This window comes from Sturnira hondurensis, unplaced genomic scaffold, assembly GCF_014824575.4.
Source record: "Sturnira hondurensis isolate 20B ecotype Veracruz unplaced genomic scaffold, ASM1482457v3 Scaffold0008196, whole genome shotgun sequence".
Classification (NCBI taxonomy): Eukaryota; Metazoa; Chordata; class Mammalia; order Chiroptera; family Phyllostomidae; genus Sturnira; species Sturnira hondurensis.
Window position 1 is genome coordinate 18,108,818 of NW_028080827.1, and position 13,756 is coordinate 18,122,573.

Below are 13,756 nucleotides of genomic sequence, written 5' to 3' on the forward strand. Positions count from 1 at the left end.
GGCCTAAGGCCCGCTAGGCGAAGGCTCCTTCCCCCTCCGCCATCCCTGCTCTCTCCCACGTGGTCTGGCTGAATCTCTCTGGAAAGCCGCAGCAGCTGGAGAGAAATCCCCCTCCCCACCCCCACCTCCAAGTCCCTCCCCGACTCGCCCCGGACGTATCCTCAGCTCTCCCCTCAACAGGGAAGGCAAGAACTGGGCTAACAAAGCGGGCAGCCCATCCCCCTCCCTAGCCCTTCTACCTACCTTCCCCTTGGGCTGTCCCCAAACGCTTATGGGACAGAAAGCGACAGGCTAAAAGCGCAAGCAGGAGCCCTAGGCATAGAGACTCCGGACTCTGTCACCCCACTCCCAGCCCTTTTTCCAGCGTGGGCAACTCTGGCTCCTACCTCAACCCCGAAATGAGTTTGGTGGCGGGGGGTGGGGGTGTGGGGGGGTGGGAGGGGAGGTTGGAGGAGGCCTCTCTGACCTCGTCCACGCTTCCCAGACCTGCCCCTTGTGGAGGGGGGGGAGGCGGAGTGACACGCGTCCCATCCCCACAACGACTGCTGGATACTTCCACAAAAGCAACTGGTTTCCTGCCCCTCCAGGCCACGGGTTTGGGGTCGCAACACTCCCTGCACACATACACCAGCCCCAGGGACCACACCCACTGGGCAAAGTCGAGTGTTTTACTACCACTAACCCGAGTCAATCAGAAACCTCCTGCTCTGTCGCTCCCTCACCACCGGCATGGGCTCTCCCCAAAAGCTAAGGCCAAATATTAGCTCAGCCCCATAAACACAATTACACACGGTCTTGATAGAGATGGAGGTGCAGACCCTCCCCCCAAAAACACAACCCTCCCCTTTCACACACACACTCAACCCCAAGGCACAAGCGGACAAGGCAGAGCCCACTCCGAGCAAGTCACCAACACCGCCGCCACAGCCCCGCGATGCCACGCGGAGAGAGTGGCACGCACTGCGGACACCTATGCCCGCAGAAGCCCCCTCCCTACCCTGGGCAAGCGCGCGCGCACACACACACACACACACACACACACACACACACACACACTCCACTCCGGACTCGGAAAACCAAGACACACACCCCCTGCGGACAAGTGAGAGCCGCAAACGCCCCCAGCCGCTGCTCGCAGACCCTTAATCGCAGACACCCCGGGACCCGGACGCGCAGCCCACGCCCGCCGACCCAGTACTGGTCCCGGACCCGGGATGCACGCCAGCCCCGCAGTCCGCAGCCCCGCAGCCCCGCGCAGCCCCTGGCGCGGGCGCACCGACACACCGCAGCCGCTCCGGCCGCGGGCACGGTGCCCGCCCTTACCGCGCGCGGCCAGCAGGCAGAAGGTCAGCGTGATTAGTCCGCCGTGGCCAGCGTCCCCCTGCGCCATGGGGCCGGCCCGGGCCGCTGTCGCCGCCGCCGCCCCGCGCCTCGGCTGCCGCCGCCGGGGGAGGGCGCGCCGGGCGTCAGTGGCCCGGGGAGGCGCGGCGCCGCGGGCGGGGGCGCGGCCTCGGGGGCCCGGGCCCGAGCGGGGGCCTGCGCGGGGGCCGGGGCTGCGGCCGCCTCGCCCGCCCCTCCATCGCCATCTTGGGCGAGCGGCCGAGGGCGGGGGTGTGGGGTGCCTCGGCGAGTGCGGCCGCCCGGGCCGGGCACCGTGACCCTGCGATGCGCTGGGCTCTGTCCTGCTGGGGTCTGCGCCACAGTGCCTGGCCCTCTCTGGGTTGCCTTGGTCTCTGTTGGGCCACTTGTTTCTGAGTCTGTCTCTTAGTTTCTCCGTCTCTGGGTCCACGGGTCTCTCTGCCTTGGTGTCTGCGTTTCTTTTCCCTATCGCTGCCTTAGTGTCCCCCAACCCCCCATCTCCATTCCGGGCTAAAGGGAGGCAGATTCAAGGCCCCTGTTTCTGTCCCAAATGGGCCATCTTGCCTTCGGAGCCCAGTCCACTCCAGCCCAGGTCCTGTCCTGAATCCTGGCTAGCCTCTCCATTCGCTGCACCCACAGACGAGGACAGGCCAGTTCCCTCCTCACCCCCATTTCCATTGCCATTCCAAGCTTAGGGCTTCTCTTGGCCTCTTTGCCCAACTCTTGCAATAACCAACCCAGGTCTGACATTTACTCAACACTGAGCCCATTCAGACATGTCTGCAAACCCAAATAGGACAAAGAAAGCTTAATGGCTTCCATTTTACACACAGGGAAGCTGAGGCTGGAGTAGGTGAAGACTCGCTTAAGGACCTGAGGCCAGGGAACAGCAGATGCAGTAGCAGAACTCTGGGTTTCTGACTCCAGGAGGTCATTTCCACTCATTCAACTGTGCCTTCTCTGTCCTAGTCAGACTGGTTGCCTCAGTGCCCCACAAATACTTCTTGCTCTGAAGCCAGGGATTGGATCTTCAGGCTATGGTGGGGAGAGGAGTACAGATTAAATGACCTATCTGAGGTACCTTGCAAGACCAAGATGCTGTGGTTTATTCCCCGCGTTTCCAGTGTTCCCATGACTTAGAGCCAGTTTGTCTCTGTACCCAGTCGGTGCCTCACTCGGCTGTTGCTAGTTGACCCTCAGTGATGACCTGTACTGTGCAGATCTAATGGGACCAGGAATTTATTCATTCATTGCCGGGCCCATCGGCAGCATTTGACTTAGCCAGTCACTCTCACTGGCTTCTCGTGGTGATGTCTGGTCACCAAGTCTTTAAAAGACATTTTTGTACGGAAGATGCCTATATGTATAGCTGCAGGCTGCACCACCTCCCCTGAACCCCCGCCTTATCCAACTCCCTGCTCAACATCTTCACAGGCATCTCTATTTTAACATGCCTAACACTGAGCTCTGATCTTCCTTCTCAAACCTGCTTCTCCCAGTTTCCCCCATCAGTTCCTAGCTGCTCCATCCTTCCCGTTGCTCAAGTGGAAAACACTGGAGTCATCCTCGACTATTCATTTTCATGTCCCTCTGCTCTGTCTCCCCACTGCCACTGGAATCCAAGCACTTCTCACCTGGATTGTTGCAGTAGCCTCCTCATGGGTCCCCTTGTTCCTGTCCTTTTTCCTTTCATTCTTTTCTCAGCATCAGAAGTGACTCTGTTCAAATGTGAATAAGATTGTGTCACTTCTTGGCTCAAAACCTACCAGGGCCTCCTAGCTCAGAGCAAGAGCCAAAGTCCTCGTTCTAGTGAGAAGCTCTGATCTGGAGGACTGTGTTCTGATCTCAACCCCTACACCACCCCCTCTGCTCACCACCTCTCCAGCCACACTAGCCTCATGGTTGTAACCTGATCATGACCAGCCCCCTCCCTCTGCCTCTAGACCTTTGCCCAGCTGGTGCAAATCTGAAACTCTGTCCGCCAACCCCTCCCATCCTCACAACTTCCTCCACTCTCCCTATCCCCAATTCTTTCTAACATGCCCTACAGTTTATTTATTTTATTTATAGCCTATCACCTCTCAACCAGAATGAGGGCTTCCTGAAGACTGGGATTTTTGTCTGTTTTGTTACTGCTGAATTCTAAACAGCTAGACCAGTAGCACTGTGTAGGTGCCAATAGCCAGGATAAAGGGTACCAGTCACTCCCCATAGGGACAAGTGTCTAGGTGGCATGGGGTAGCTGGGAGGATGGGAACAGGAGAAGGAGGGTGTGGGGGGGTGGTGTTGAGGGAGAGGGCTTCATGGAACCGTTGATTGCTGTAGATGTTCACCCTGGGTCGTGCCGGTTTAGGGAGGGTGGAACCGCAGGGGTGAAGGGAATAAACAGCCGCTGCAGAGGCCCTGCAGTGTGAGAGCACAGACGGTGTTCTGGACGTGGCAGAGCCAATCACTGACTGCACACAAATGCACGGGCCACCTGTCATGGGTCAGGTCCGCTCTCGGCTCCGGGACACCGCGGTGAACATGGTTCTTGCCTGCATGGCACTGGGTCTAGTGAGGGAAACAGACAAGGACAAAAGCAACCGTAACACTGTATGACAGGCTGGGTTGGGCGCAGGGAGGAGAGGCACCCTGGCCAGCCTCGGGGGGGAGGCAGGGAAAGCTTCTGGAGAAAACAAACACCTGAACCCAGTGTAAGCGAAATGTAAGTGCGGACTGGGCAGGAAGGAGGGCAGAGGTGGGAGAGGAAGCCAAACAGGGAAACTGGGACCCGATGGTGACGGTCTTGTGTGTTGCCTAGAAAGCAGTTGATGACTTGGCGCTCGATTCAATGGATAAATGAAGGAACAAGGTGTCGCCATGTAGTGTCGCTGATTCCACAAGGCGCACACAAAACTCCGATTCATTTCTGTCTTCGTGTCTCAGCACACAGGTGTGGAGTAGATGTGAAGCGTGGCAGCTTCAGGCCGCTAAATCCCCTTAGTCCTTAGGTGTAAGGACTAGGAGGCATGGTTCTGGTCCCACCTCTGTTACCAATTTGCTGTGTGACATTGGGTGACTTCTTTCCTCTTCCTAGGCCCCAGCTTGGTTGGTGAGAAAAACGAGGCCTGGGGTATGTATGATGCGCTTTCTAACCAGCAATGCCAAAGAGTTCACACCATTAAAAATGGATGTGGCACTTGCCTTAATTTCTCTCTTTTTAAATCAGTCCTTAAAATATCCTGTTATTTCCCCCTTCAGATGATACCACGGACTGCCTCCAAATGTGGGGGGGGGGGTGTTCACAGATGCAGGGCCATGGAGGGCCAGTGAACACGCTCAGGTGAACGTCATTAGCCGCTATCACGGGTTTTTACCGTTCAAGAGCTTAACTTGTTTCCCATCTTAGTTACGTAGATATTGTTTAATTTATAGCCTGGTTGGACCATGAGAAAGATATGACAGGAAGTATAAAGGAGCATCGATGGTTAAACCAGAACAATCTGATGCTGAGGAGAAAATGATGATTTTGTGAATTTGCTTCCAACTGACAGAAAAGAATGTTACAGCCTTCTAATCAAGTCATTATTCACAAATATATAGAGACTTTTTATTTTATTATGATTACATTTTAGAGAGATAGAGGAAGTGGGGAGAAAGAGAGGGAGAGAAACATCAGTGTGAAAGAGAAACGTTGATCGGTGTCTTCTCCTAAGTTCTCCAAACCTGCATCCCAGGCCCACGTGTGCCTTAACCGGGATTCGAACCAACGACCTGTTGGATTGAGGGATGATACCCAACCAACTGAGCTACACCAGCCAGGACGAAAAGCCAATGTTTAAAAAAATAAATTTAGTGATAATTCACTCTAATTTGGCGTTATACCAGAAAGGCTGACCTATTGTATCTAAATGTTTTCTGTGCAGAAGTATTTACCAAATAGATATAAAGCCTTTTATTTCAAATTTCAGAAATAAAACTAAAATTTTTAAAGATTTTTTTATTGTAGCACAAAATTGAATCATATCACGAAAGCAGTTTTTGTGCATTTTTGATCCTGTGGTTAAATTTCAATGTATAGTTGGCCCCCAGATTTGATTTATAGTTTTGTTTGTTGACAGATCATGTGGGTTTTTTTTTACAATTAATTTAAAATCAGCACACATCACTTCTTAAATGGGGAGGAGGGTTTTTTAACTCATCAACTTAAATATATTTACGTTTCCTTCAACTAACAATGCATTGTTACACATTCTTTTCTTTGAGACAATCTAAGACAGAAGTAACATCTCAGGGACAGCTCAGTGTAGGGGTTGAGAGACTAGGAAAAGGGTAGAGGACCATAGTTTTCACTGTTTTGACCAGGCGGATAGGACAGGATTAAAGACAGAGAACGTGGGAGAGTGAGACAGCAGAGGGAAGGTGATTGGCTGGTTTAAGATGCTGAGGAGGAGGTGCCTTCGTGGCGTCCCCGTGAAGATGTTAAAAGGACCAGACACGCTGTTTTGATCTGAGCAGAGAGATCAGAACCAGAGAAATTATTCGGTGAGCTGGTATGTCTCCTATCAGAACATCGAATACACTTTATTATAATATTCTTTATCACATTGTCTGGCTCTCCTGCAAGGCAGTAAGCTCCTGTGGCAGGGACTGTGCGCATCTTGCTGCCTCTGGTTTTCCTGGCATCTACGCAGCTTAGTAAACCCCCCATGAGTGGTTGCGAAAAAGCTGCTCCTTCATCATGTGCCATGCAAACATGAGGAAAGTTTTAAGTCACTACAGGTGTTCTCAAGAGAGCATGTTATGTAAAAGAGGTTTGGGTGTCAGAAACTGCTGAGAGGCACTGCCTGAGTGATCTCCAGGCACTTTCTAGGCTCTGTGACACCAAGTCAAGAATTTACGGGCCACTTATCTTGTAGGACCCACGGAGGGGTCTGCGGCACTCGTGTCAGTCTAGAGCAGATGATGGAATGCACCATGGCGGGGGCCAAAAAATATGTGCACAATTTTTGACACCTCTCCCTGCAGCGAGTAGAGTCCACTTCCCTGCCCTTTGAATCCAGGCTGACTTCAGGGACTCATTTCTACAGGGCAGAATGTAGTGACGGCGACACGGAGTGGCTTCTTAGGTTTGTCGTAAAAGAAGACACGGCTCCCACCTGGCTGTCTCTGGAGGACATGTGCCTTTGGAGCCCTGAGCTCCAAAGGGCATGAAGTTGGGCCACCTGGAGGCCACCATGCTAGAGACCGCGTGAGGAGATGACATGGAGAGGGGAATGCTGCTGCTCCAGCCCAGGAGCTGGATGTGTGAGTGCCACTGTCCTGATGTCCAGCCCAGTCGCTGTCTGGCTGTGACCACACAGAGACCCTGAGCCCAGGTAACCCCAGCCGTGCACAGGACAGGAATAATGATAAATGGGGGTTGTTGTTATTCACCACTGTGTTTGGGGTGGTTTGCACTAGATAACCAGAACAACTGCTGGAATCTTTTTGTTTTTTATGTTTATTGATTTTAGAGCAAGAGGAAGGGTGTGTGTGCGTGTGTGTGAGAGGGGGGTGGGGGAGAGAGACATATCTATCAGTTGCCTCCCATTCGTGCTGACTGGGAATTGAACCCGAAACCTTTTGGTGTATGGGACGATGTTCCAACCAACTGAGCCACCCAGCCAGGGCAACTGCTGGAGTCTTTATTGCACTGGGCTCACTATTAAACCCACTCACTTCCTTCCCCCATTTACTCTCCTTTAAAGAAAATACAAAAAACAGGTATGTTTTCATATCTTCAACTTTCATTTTCAATTTCCCTCTCACCCTGTACCTCGGCTCCAACTCTCTGAGCCCCTGGGGCTCCTCTCCACCCGGGTGCCTTTCCACCCTCTTCACATCAATTGCAGCCAAATTGCGGGACTGGGAACATTTTTATTTTCTTCTTTGTGCTTTTCTTCCAAATTACCTACAATGAACACATATTATTTTTGTAATCAGAAATAGTACATGTAACAGAGAAAAAATACAGTCTTCAATTTGGGATGATGAGAAAGTTCTGGAAATAGTGGTGATGGTCACACAACAGTGTGAGCACACTTAATGTCACTGAGCTGTACACTTAAAAATGGTTAAAATGACAAATATTATGTATATTTTACCACAATAAGAAGAACGTATATAACCCCTCAAAACTCAGCTCAAAACCCTGCTCCTTCAAGGTGATCGTCCAGCCCTCGCCCACCTGTCTGGACCACTCGATAGGCACTGTATTATTTCTGCCTCATACAGCGATTTCTTCATTTATGTAATTTATTTGTTTCAGTCTTGTATCTCAGATGATACTGGAAGCTCCTGGAGGGCAGAAACTGGCACCGAACAGGTAGCCGTGCCTACGGTACACTTAAAAACCAATTGTGTAGGTGTGGCTCCAGGGGCTGACGGCCAGCCTGCAAACCAAAAGGTTGCCGGTTGGCTGGTCAGGGCACAGGCCTCAGTTGTGGGTTCGGTCCCCAGTTGGGGGTGTGTGAGAGGCAACCGACGATGTTTCTCTCCCTCTCTTTCTCCTTCCCTTCTCCTCTAAAAAAAATTAATTAAATCTTAAAAAAATTAATTGCCTGGAAAGCAAAATATGTTTCCCTAAAGAACTAACACTGTAGCCCAGTGGATTGATCACAGGCTGTGAACCAATGGGAACTGAACTGAGGGGTCGCTGGGTTTACTAATTCAATCCCCAGTCAGGGAACATGTTTGGGTTGGGGGCGTGGAAGAGGCAACCACACATTGATGTGTCTTTCCCTCTCTTTCTCCTTCCCTTCCTCTCTCTCTAAAAATAAATAAAACAGTAAAAAATAATAACACTACAAATGGTGGCTATGTGCTCAGACTCCCCAATCAAAACCCCCTTCACTCATTAAATATCCGAAATGTTGTATATTGGCAATTAAAACATATTACCAAAAAAATTTGGTAATAGTAGCAGTTAAATAAAACAAAACAAAAATCTATAGAAAGGCAAAAACGTTTAGGATTGAATTAGTATTAGATGCATGTGCCAAAAAAAGAGAAAATTATTAGCCAGGTAAGACAAAGTTCTGCATGAATAAAAATGATTCCGTTTATGACATGACTCATCTCTGGATGCGGTTACATAGCACAATGATGTAAACTCTGAAATCGGTCTAAGTGAAATTACAATGGACTGCACTGGGAAGATGAGGGAGATGGGATGTGTGCGTGTTGGTGGAAACGGAAGGAGAGGCACACAAATTTGAATCTTTCATGGTGGGATACCACTAGATAACACATAAGAAGTAAAAAAAAAAATCACAGAACACGACGAACATGTTATTTAGAGATTTGTTTTAGAACTTGACTCCTTAAGCTATGTGCCTATGTAACCATGATATTAAAACTAAAAAAAAAAAAGTGGTGCACATCTCTGCATCGTTCACACGAACGCCCCTGCCCTGGGCCATCTTTCCTCATCAGCTCTCCAGGCTGACGCTGTTCTTCCGTTCGCCCTGCTCCCACCACCACCTTGCTGCCCCTGACAGCCAGCTCCTGCCCAGAACCGCGGCTGCTCAGCACCCGCCTCAAGGCCAGCCTTGCCCAGTAAGCCTGGGATTCAGAGGCCTCCTTTCTGGTCCCCATTTATGAGGGCCCCTGTACATACACCCAGCACAACAGGCTGTGCGGCCGCCTCTCTCCAGAGGTCTCTGGATGCTTTGCCTGCGGCTGGGCACACCTGTCAGGATGGGTGCACTATGGCCCACAGAACTGAAAGGTAGGTGATGCAGGTCACATCATCCACTGTCTCCTTGGCAGCTGCACCCTCTCCTGCTGGAGACCGGCATCCTCCCCTTAGGCCTGTCCTGCCCGATAGCCTTCTTCCTCCTCCGTTTCCCCATCAAAGTGTGTCTATTCCATGGCCCGCCCTCTCCTCTGGTGTCTCAGACTGACTAAGGTAGTTGAGGGGAAGCAAGAAAAGCCAGGGCAGGTGCCTTGGCTCCCATTATTCAAGGCCCTTTACATTCCAGCCCCAGCACTCCCACCTTTTCCTATTATTGCCCCACCTGCCGCTCAGGATCCTGCCTCCCAGTGTGCCAGCTCCCCTGCTTTATTCCTTCATGTCTGTTTGTAAAGTATCCTCTCCTCCTGGACTGACTTCCCCCCACCTGGGGAAACTCACTCCTTAACACCTAATTCAAACACCACCTCCTTTGTGCAGCCTCCCCTGACCAGAGAAAATAGTAGCTTGTGTTTGTTGAGCATTGCTTGTCAGATACTAGGTGCTCTGCAAGCATTTTCTCATATCAAAGATCACAGCAACTCCACAAAGTATTACCATCATTAGCTGTAGGTTAGAGAAGAGAAAGCTGAAGAACAGAGAGGTTAAATAACTTGCCCAAGGTCACACAGCAGGTCACACTCCTTTCTTACTGTTGTCCTGCTCTGCCTTCTGGGGACTCTCACAGCACTCAACACATCTGTGTTTGCACTGACCCTCTTGTTTGCATATCCATTTCCGCTTCCAGACGGAGACTCCTGAGAGAGTAGAGAACGAGTCTGACTCCCTGGAGCCCTCAGCAAGAGCCTAGCCCACTGCAGCTGCTCAGTTCACACAGCAGGTGAGTAACGCCGGGATTAGCATTCCACTTCTGCACTGTGACCCCAGGCAGGACTCACAACCTCTCTGAGCTCTAATTTTTTCTGGGGAGACATGGGAGGAATAGTAACGCTACCTAACTGATGATTCTGGCCTATGGTGAAGATCCAATGGAACTGTCCTAGGTAAATATTCTGTAGGTGGTGGGACATCACCATACAAACGTTGGCAGGCTCAGAGGGAAATCTGTCACCTGCTCAAAGGTTAAACATGCTATCCCTAACAAGTTAATAACGCCTTTTATACAAATAATGTGAACACTGGAAGACCGGCCCTTGGTCAGACAGGTGGGAAGCATTCGAGGCCAAGGCAGAGAGGGGCGGAGGCTTCTGTACACCCCCACCCCCCACCCCCCGCCTTTTTGCTCACATCCCAGAACCTGCTGTTCACCCAAGGTCTCAGGGCTGAGTCATGCTCCTCTTCCCGCCCAGCATCTATCTTCTCAGCAGGGCTTGGGCCTGACAGCTCAGATCTTGGAGAGCACACTGCTCCCACTGGCAGTCTTACATGCCTTGGAGGAAGTGGGGTCAGACCAATGGCAAGAGTGCCAACTTGAACTTCGTAAATCACTTCCAAGCCCCCAACCCATGTGAGGCCTGTGCTTGGCACGTTGGCCTTGCTGCACTCTGAGGGAAGTATTAGAATACCATTTTAGGGTCCAAGTTTGGATAAGCAAAAGGCTAGCTCCAAGTCTTAACTGCTGGACTTGAACCCGCCTGTCAGATTCCAAATTTTCTAGTCTTTCCCATGCTCCCCTTTCCTCTCTGGGCAAGTTTGGGGAGAGTCATATCCAAGACCCGCCCGGCGCATGCTTTCTCAGCATGCACTCAGTCCCCGAAGGAACTCAGATTGCAGGCAAATACCGTATTTCCTTGATTCTAAGATACATTCTTACTCACCATTTTATATTTCTGATACCAGGATCATACAAACAGTAGTATCTTGTATTTTAGGAAATTTACTAGGCAACCTACAGACTGCATTCAAGTGTCTCTTTTCAGCTACCAACTAGTTTTCTGACTCTGGGGAAGTCACTTTACCTGTAGCTCAGAGAGCACAGTCAGCCTGACTTTGGTACCACCTCTGCCGCCTGACTGTTGTTATGAGTCTTCTCTGGGGCTCAGCGTCCCCATCTGATGGAGAGGTCACTTATTTTTTGAGGGGTTACCCCTTCTTTGAAGCTGCTGAACATGTGTCCTCAGTCACACAGAAGTATAATAAAAGGCTGAGCAGCTTTGTGTGAAGTAAGGGCTGCAGGGGCTGGAATCCCGCGGTTTCCTGGCAGCGACCTCAGCTTGTTCCCTGTGGCGAGGCCCTCTGCTAAGCTCTGGTTTGGGAGAGAGTGGCTCTGGGAGGCTAAGGCAGAGCTGGAAGACCTGCACTCGAGCATGGGCTCTCTTTAAACAGCTGGGATGGCTACAGTATCATCGCTTTCTGGCTGTGGGCCCCTGCTTCAGGTCTGCGAAGCAGCAGATGAGATGATTTCTAAGAATCTGTTCTGGCTCTGACATTCTGCGAATACAGTCTTCCACTGCCCTTCCTCCCAGGCACTTCACTCTGACTGCACATTAGGGTCACCTAGGGAGCTTAGTGAAAAAGTAAAAATAAAAGATGGCAGGCCTACTCCCTCCCCGTCCACCCCTGCCCCACGTTGATTAATTGATCCCAGGAGGGACTTGGATATCAACATTTTTAAAAGCTCCCCAGGTAACTATGATAGCAGCCAGGGCTCAGAAGCACCACTCCTCCAGACCTCAAGTTTCAAAGAATAAAAATTCCAATGACATTTCAAAGAAGGAGTTGAAAAGCTTTTAAATTAGGGAGAATTTGGTTTCTTTGGCAGTCTTTTTTTTTTTTTTTACAGTTTTTAAAAAATATTTTTAAATTTTTCTTTTGCAGTTTCTCACAAGTAAATTGGTAGATGGGTACTTAAAAACCCACCACTCAGCAACCAGGCAACCCTAACTGAGGGAGGTCACAAGACTTTCTTCACCTGAACCCTGGCTGGTGTGGCTCATCGGGTTGGATGAGCACCGGCCTGCAAACCAGAGGTCACTGGTTCAATTCTGAGTCCCTGGTTGGGGGCATCTCGAGAGGCAACCGATCGATGATTTCCCCTTTCTCCCTCCCTTCCCCTCTCTAAAAAACAATGAAATCTTTCGAAGAGAGGTTTTTCCTCATCTGAGAAATTTTGGGTACTTGAGGATCTAGTGAGTGATTGCTGCATATCCAACTCGGCAGCAGGTACGATGGGGAGAACGGACCAAGTGTGCCACAGTGCCCACTCTGCACCTGCAATCTAACTGGAGAAACAAACCAGGGGCAAACAGTACAGTGTAAAATGAAGTGCTAAACCTGAGATAATGTTTATTGAGTACTTTTATTGCATGCCAGGCACCAAAGGCTTTATAGTGTGGTAAATGAACTTAATCCTCACAATAAATCATTAAGGAGGGTTCTGTTATTATTCCTATTTCACACCTAAGGAAACTGAGGGTCAGGGTGTTATGTAAATATGCCTAAACCCATAAAGCTGACCTGAATCAAATGCAAGGGTTGAAGCCAGGCTCCAAAGCCAACGCTGGTACCATTCCCATGGCGCCTAGCCCAGGTGGGGAAGATTCCCTATAAGCTCCTGAGGATGCCAACAGGAACCTGGGTCTGACCAACCTGTTCGTGAAAGAAACATCTCGGTTGTCAGACAAGACTTCGAGTCTCAATTCTCTGCCTGACAACCCTTTCAGGCTGATACCTGTGTGATCAGTCACTTGTTTCTCGGGCAACAAAGGAGATTTGATTTTTGAACAAATCATTTCTTGAACAGTTTTCTCAAACCAAGGTTGCACTGTATTTGCTGAGCAAAAGGTTGAGAACTGCTTCTCTGAGGTCACTTGGAATTCTTCATCTTCACCTCCAACTCTGGCTAGTGAAAGCCGCTGCAGCAGCCCAGCCTGCCCCCGCTGCCCTGGACTAAGGCAGGAGCAGCACAGCGTGCGGAGCGGACAGTGCAGACGATGCAAAGCAACGACCTGGTGCGGCAACACATTAGTAAGTACCCGGCTGAACTACATCGGACAGCAGCACTCACATGTGCGCTTAGCGGTGCCACTATGACCGTATATATGGGCAGTGACCAGGCTGCCACGGAGAGGTCATGTTACAGAAGGGCTGTGTGTTTTCCAGAAACTAAGTGGACAGCGGACCTTCCTCCACAGATGTATCGCCTGGGACTAGAATGTTAAAGAAAACCGTGCCCTTTCTGTAGGGTGCTCTTCCAGTAAAGGAGGGGAGGGGCGAGAGGAATTCCTGGGAACTGGCTAAGGACAGCTATCCTGTTTCCCAAACTTCTACTTCAAGAACTCAAGTCTGGGAGCCAATTTAGAGAGCACCTTTTAGTAAGAAGCACTCAGCGAACGCAGCAATCCCGTTGCCTGCGTCGAAGCTCAGTCCCATCCACTCCAAGTCAATGGGGGCTCAGCGTCTTCCAGCGTGGCAGTGCTAGGGCACCCGATCTGTGGACAGAACTGGGCTGATGAACACTTACACCTTGGTACTCCCCCGGCCGCTCAACACCCCCAATCAAGTTATGGCTGGGTCTCACACTGCAGCTGTTTCCACTCTGCTCACCCAAACAGACCAAGGGACTGAACGCTGTTTCCTCCTAACCACTGAGTGGGTGAGGTCAAGCCAAAGGGAAGTCCCGAGGCTCCAAGGCCACAGCTCTTGCTCTGATCCGGCTGGGGCGCTGGAGTCCTAGAGACA

The 13,756-nt window shown here is 50.7% G+C and overlaps 1 protein-coding gene across 1 annotated transcript in view; it reads right to left on the reverse strand.

The window, feature by feature from the left end:
- The window catches only part of IGDCC4 (immunoglobulin superfamily DCC subclass member 4), a 36,355-nt gene extending 34,962 nt beyond the window's left edge, over positions 1-1,393 (reverse strand). Inside the window, exon 1 of the mRNA XM_037054144.1 lies at positions 1,324-1,393. Coding sequence (XP_036910039.1) covers positions 1,324-1,390 — 67 coding nt within the window. The 5' untranslated portion in view covers positions 1,391-1,393. The remainder of the gene's footprint in view (positions 1-1,323) is intronic.
- Positions 1,394-13,756: the final 12,363 nt, after the last annotated feature.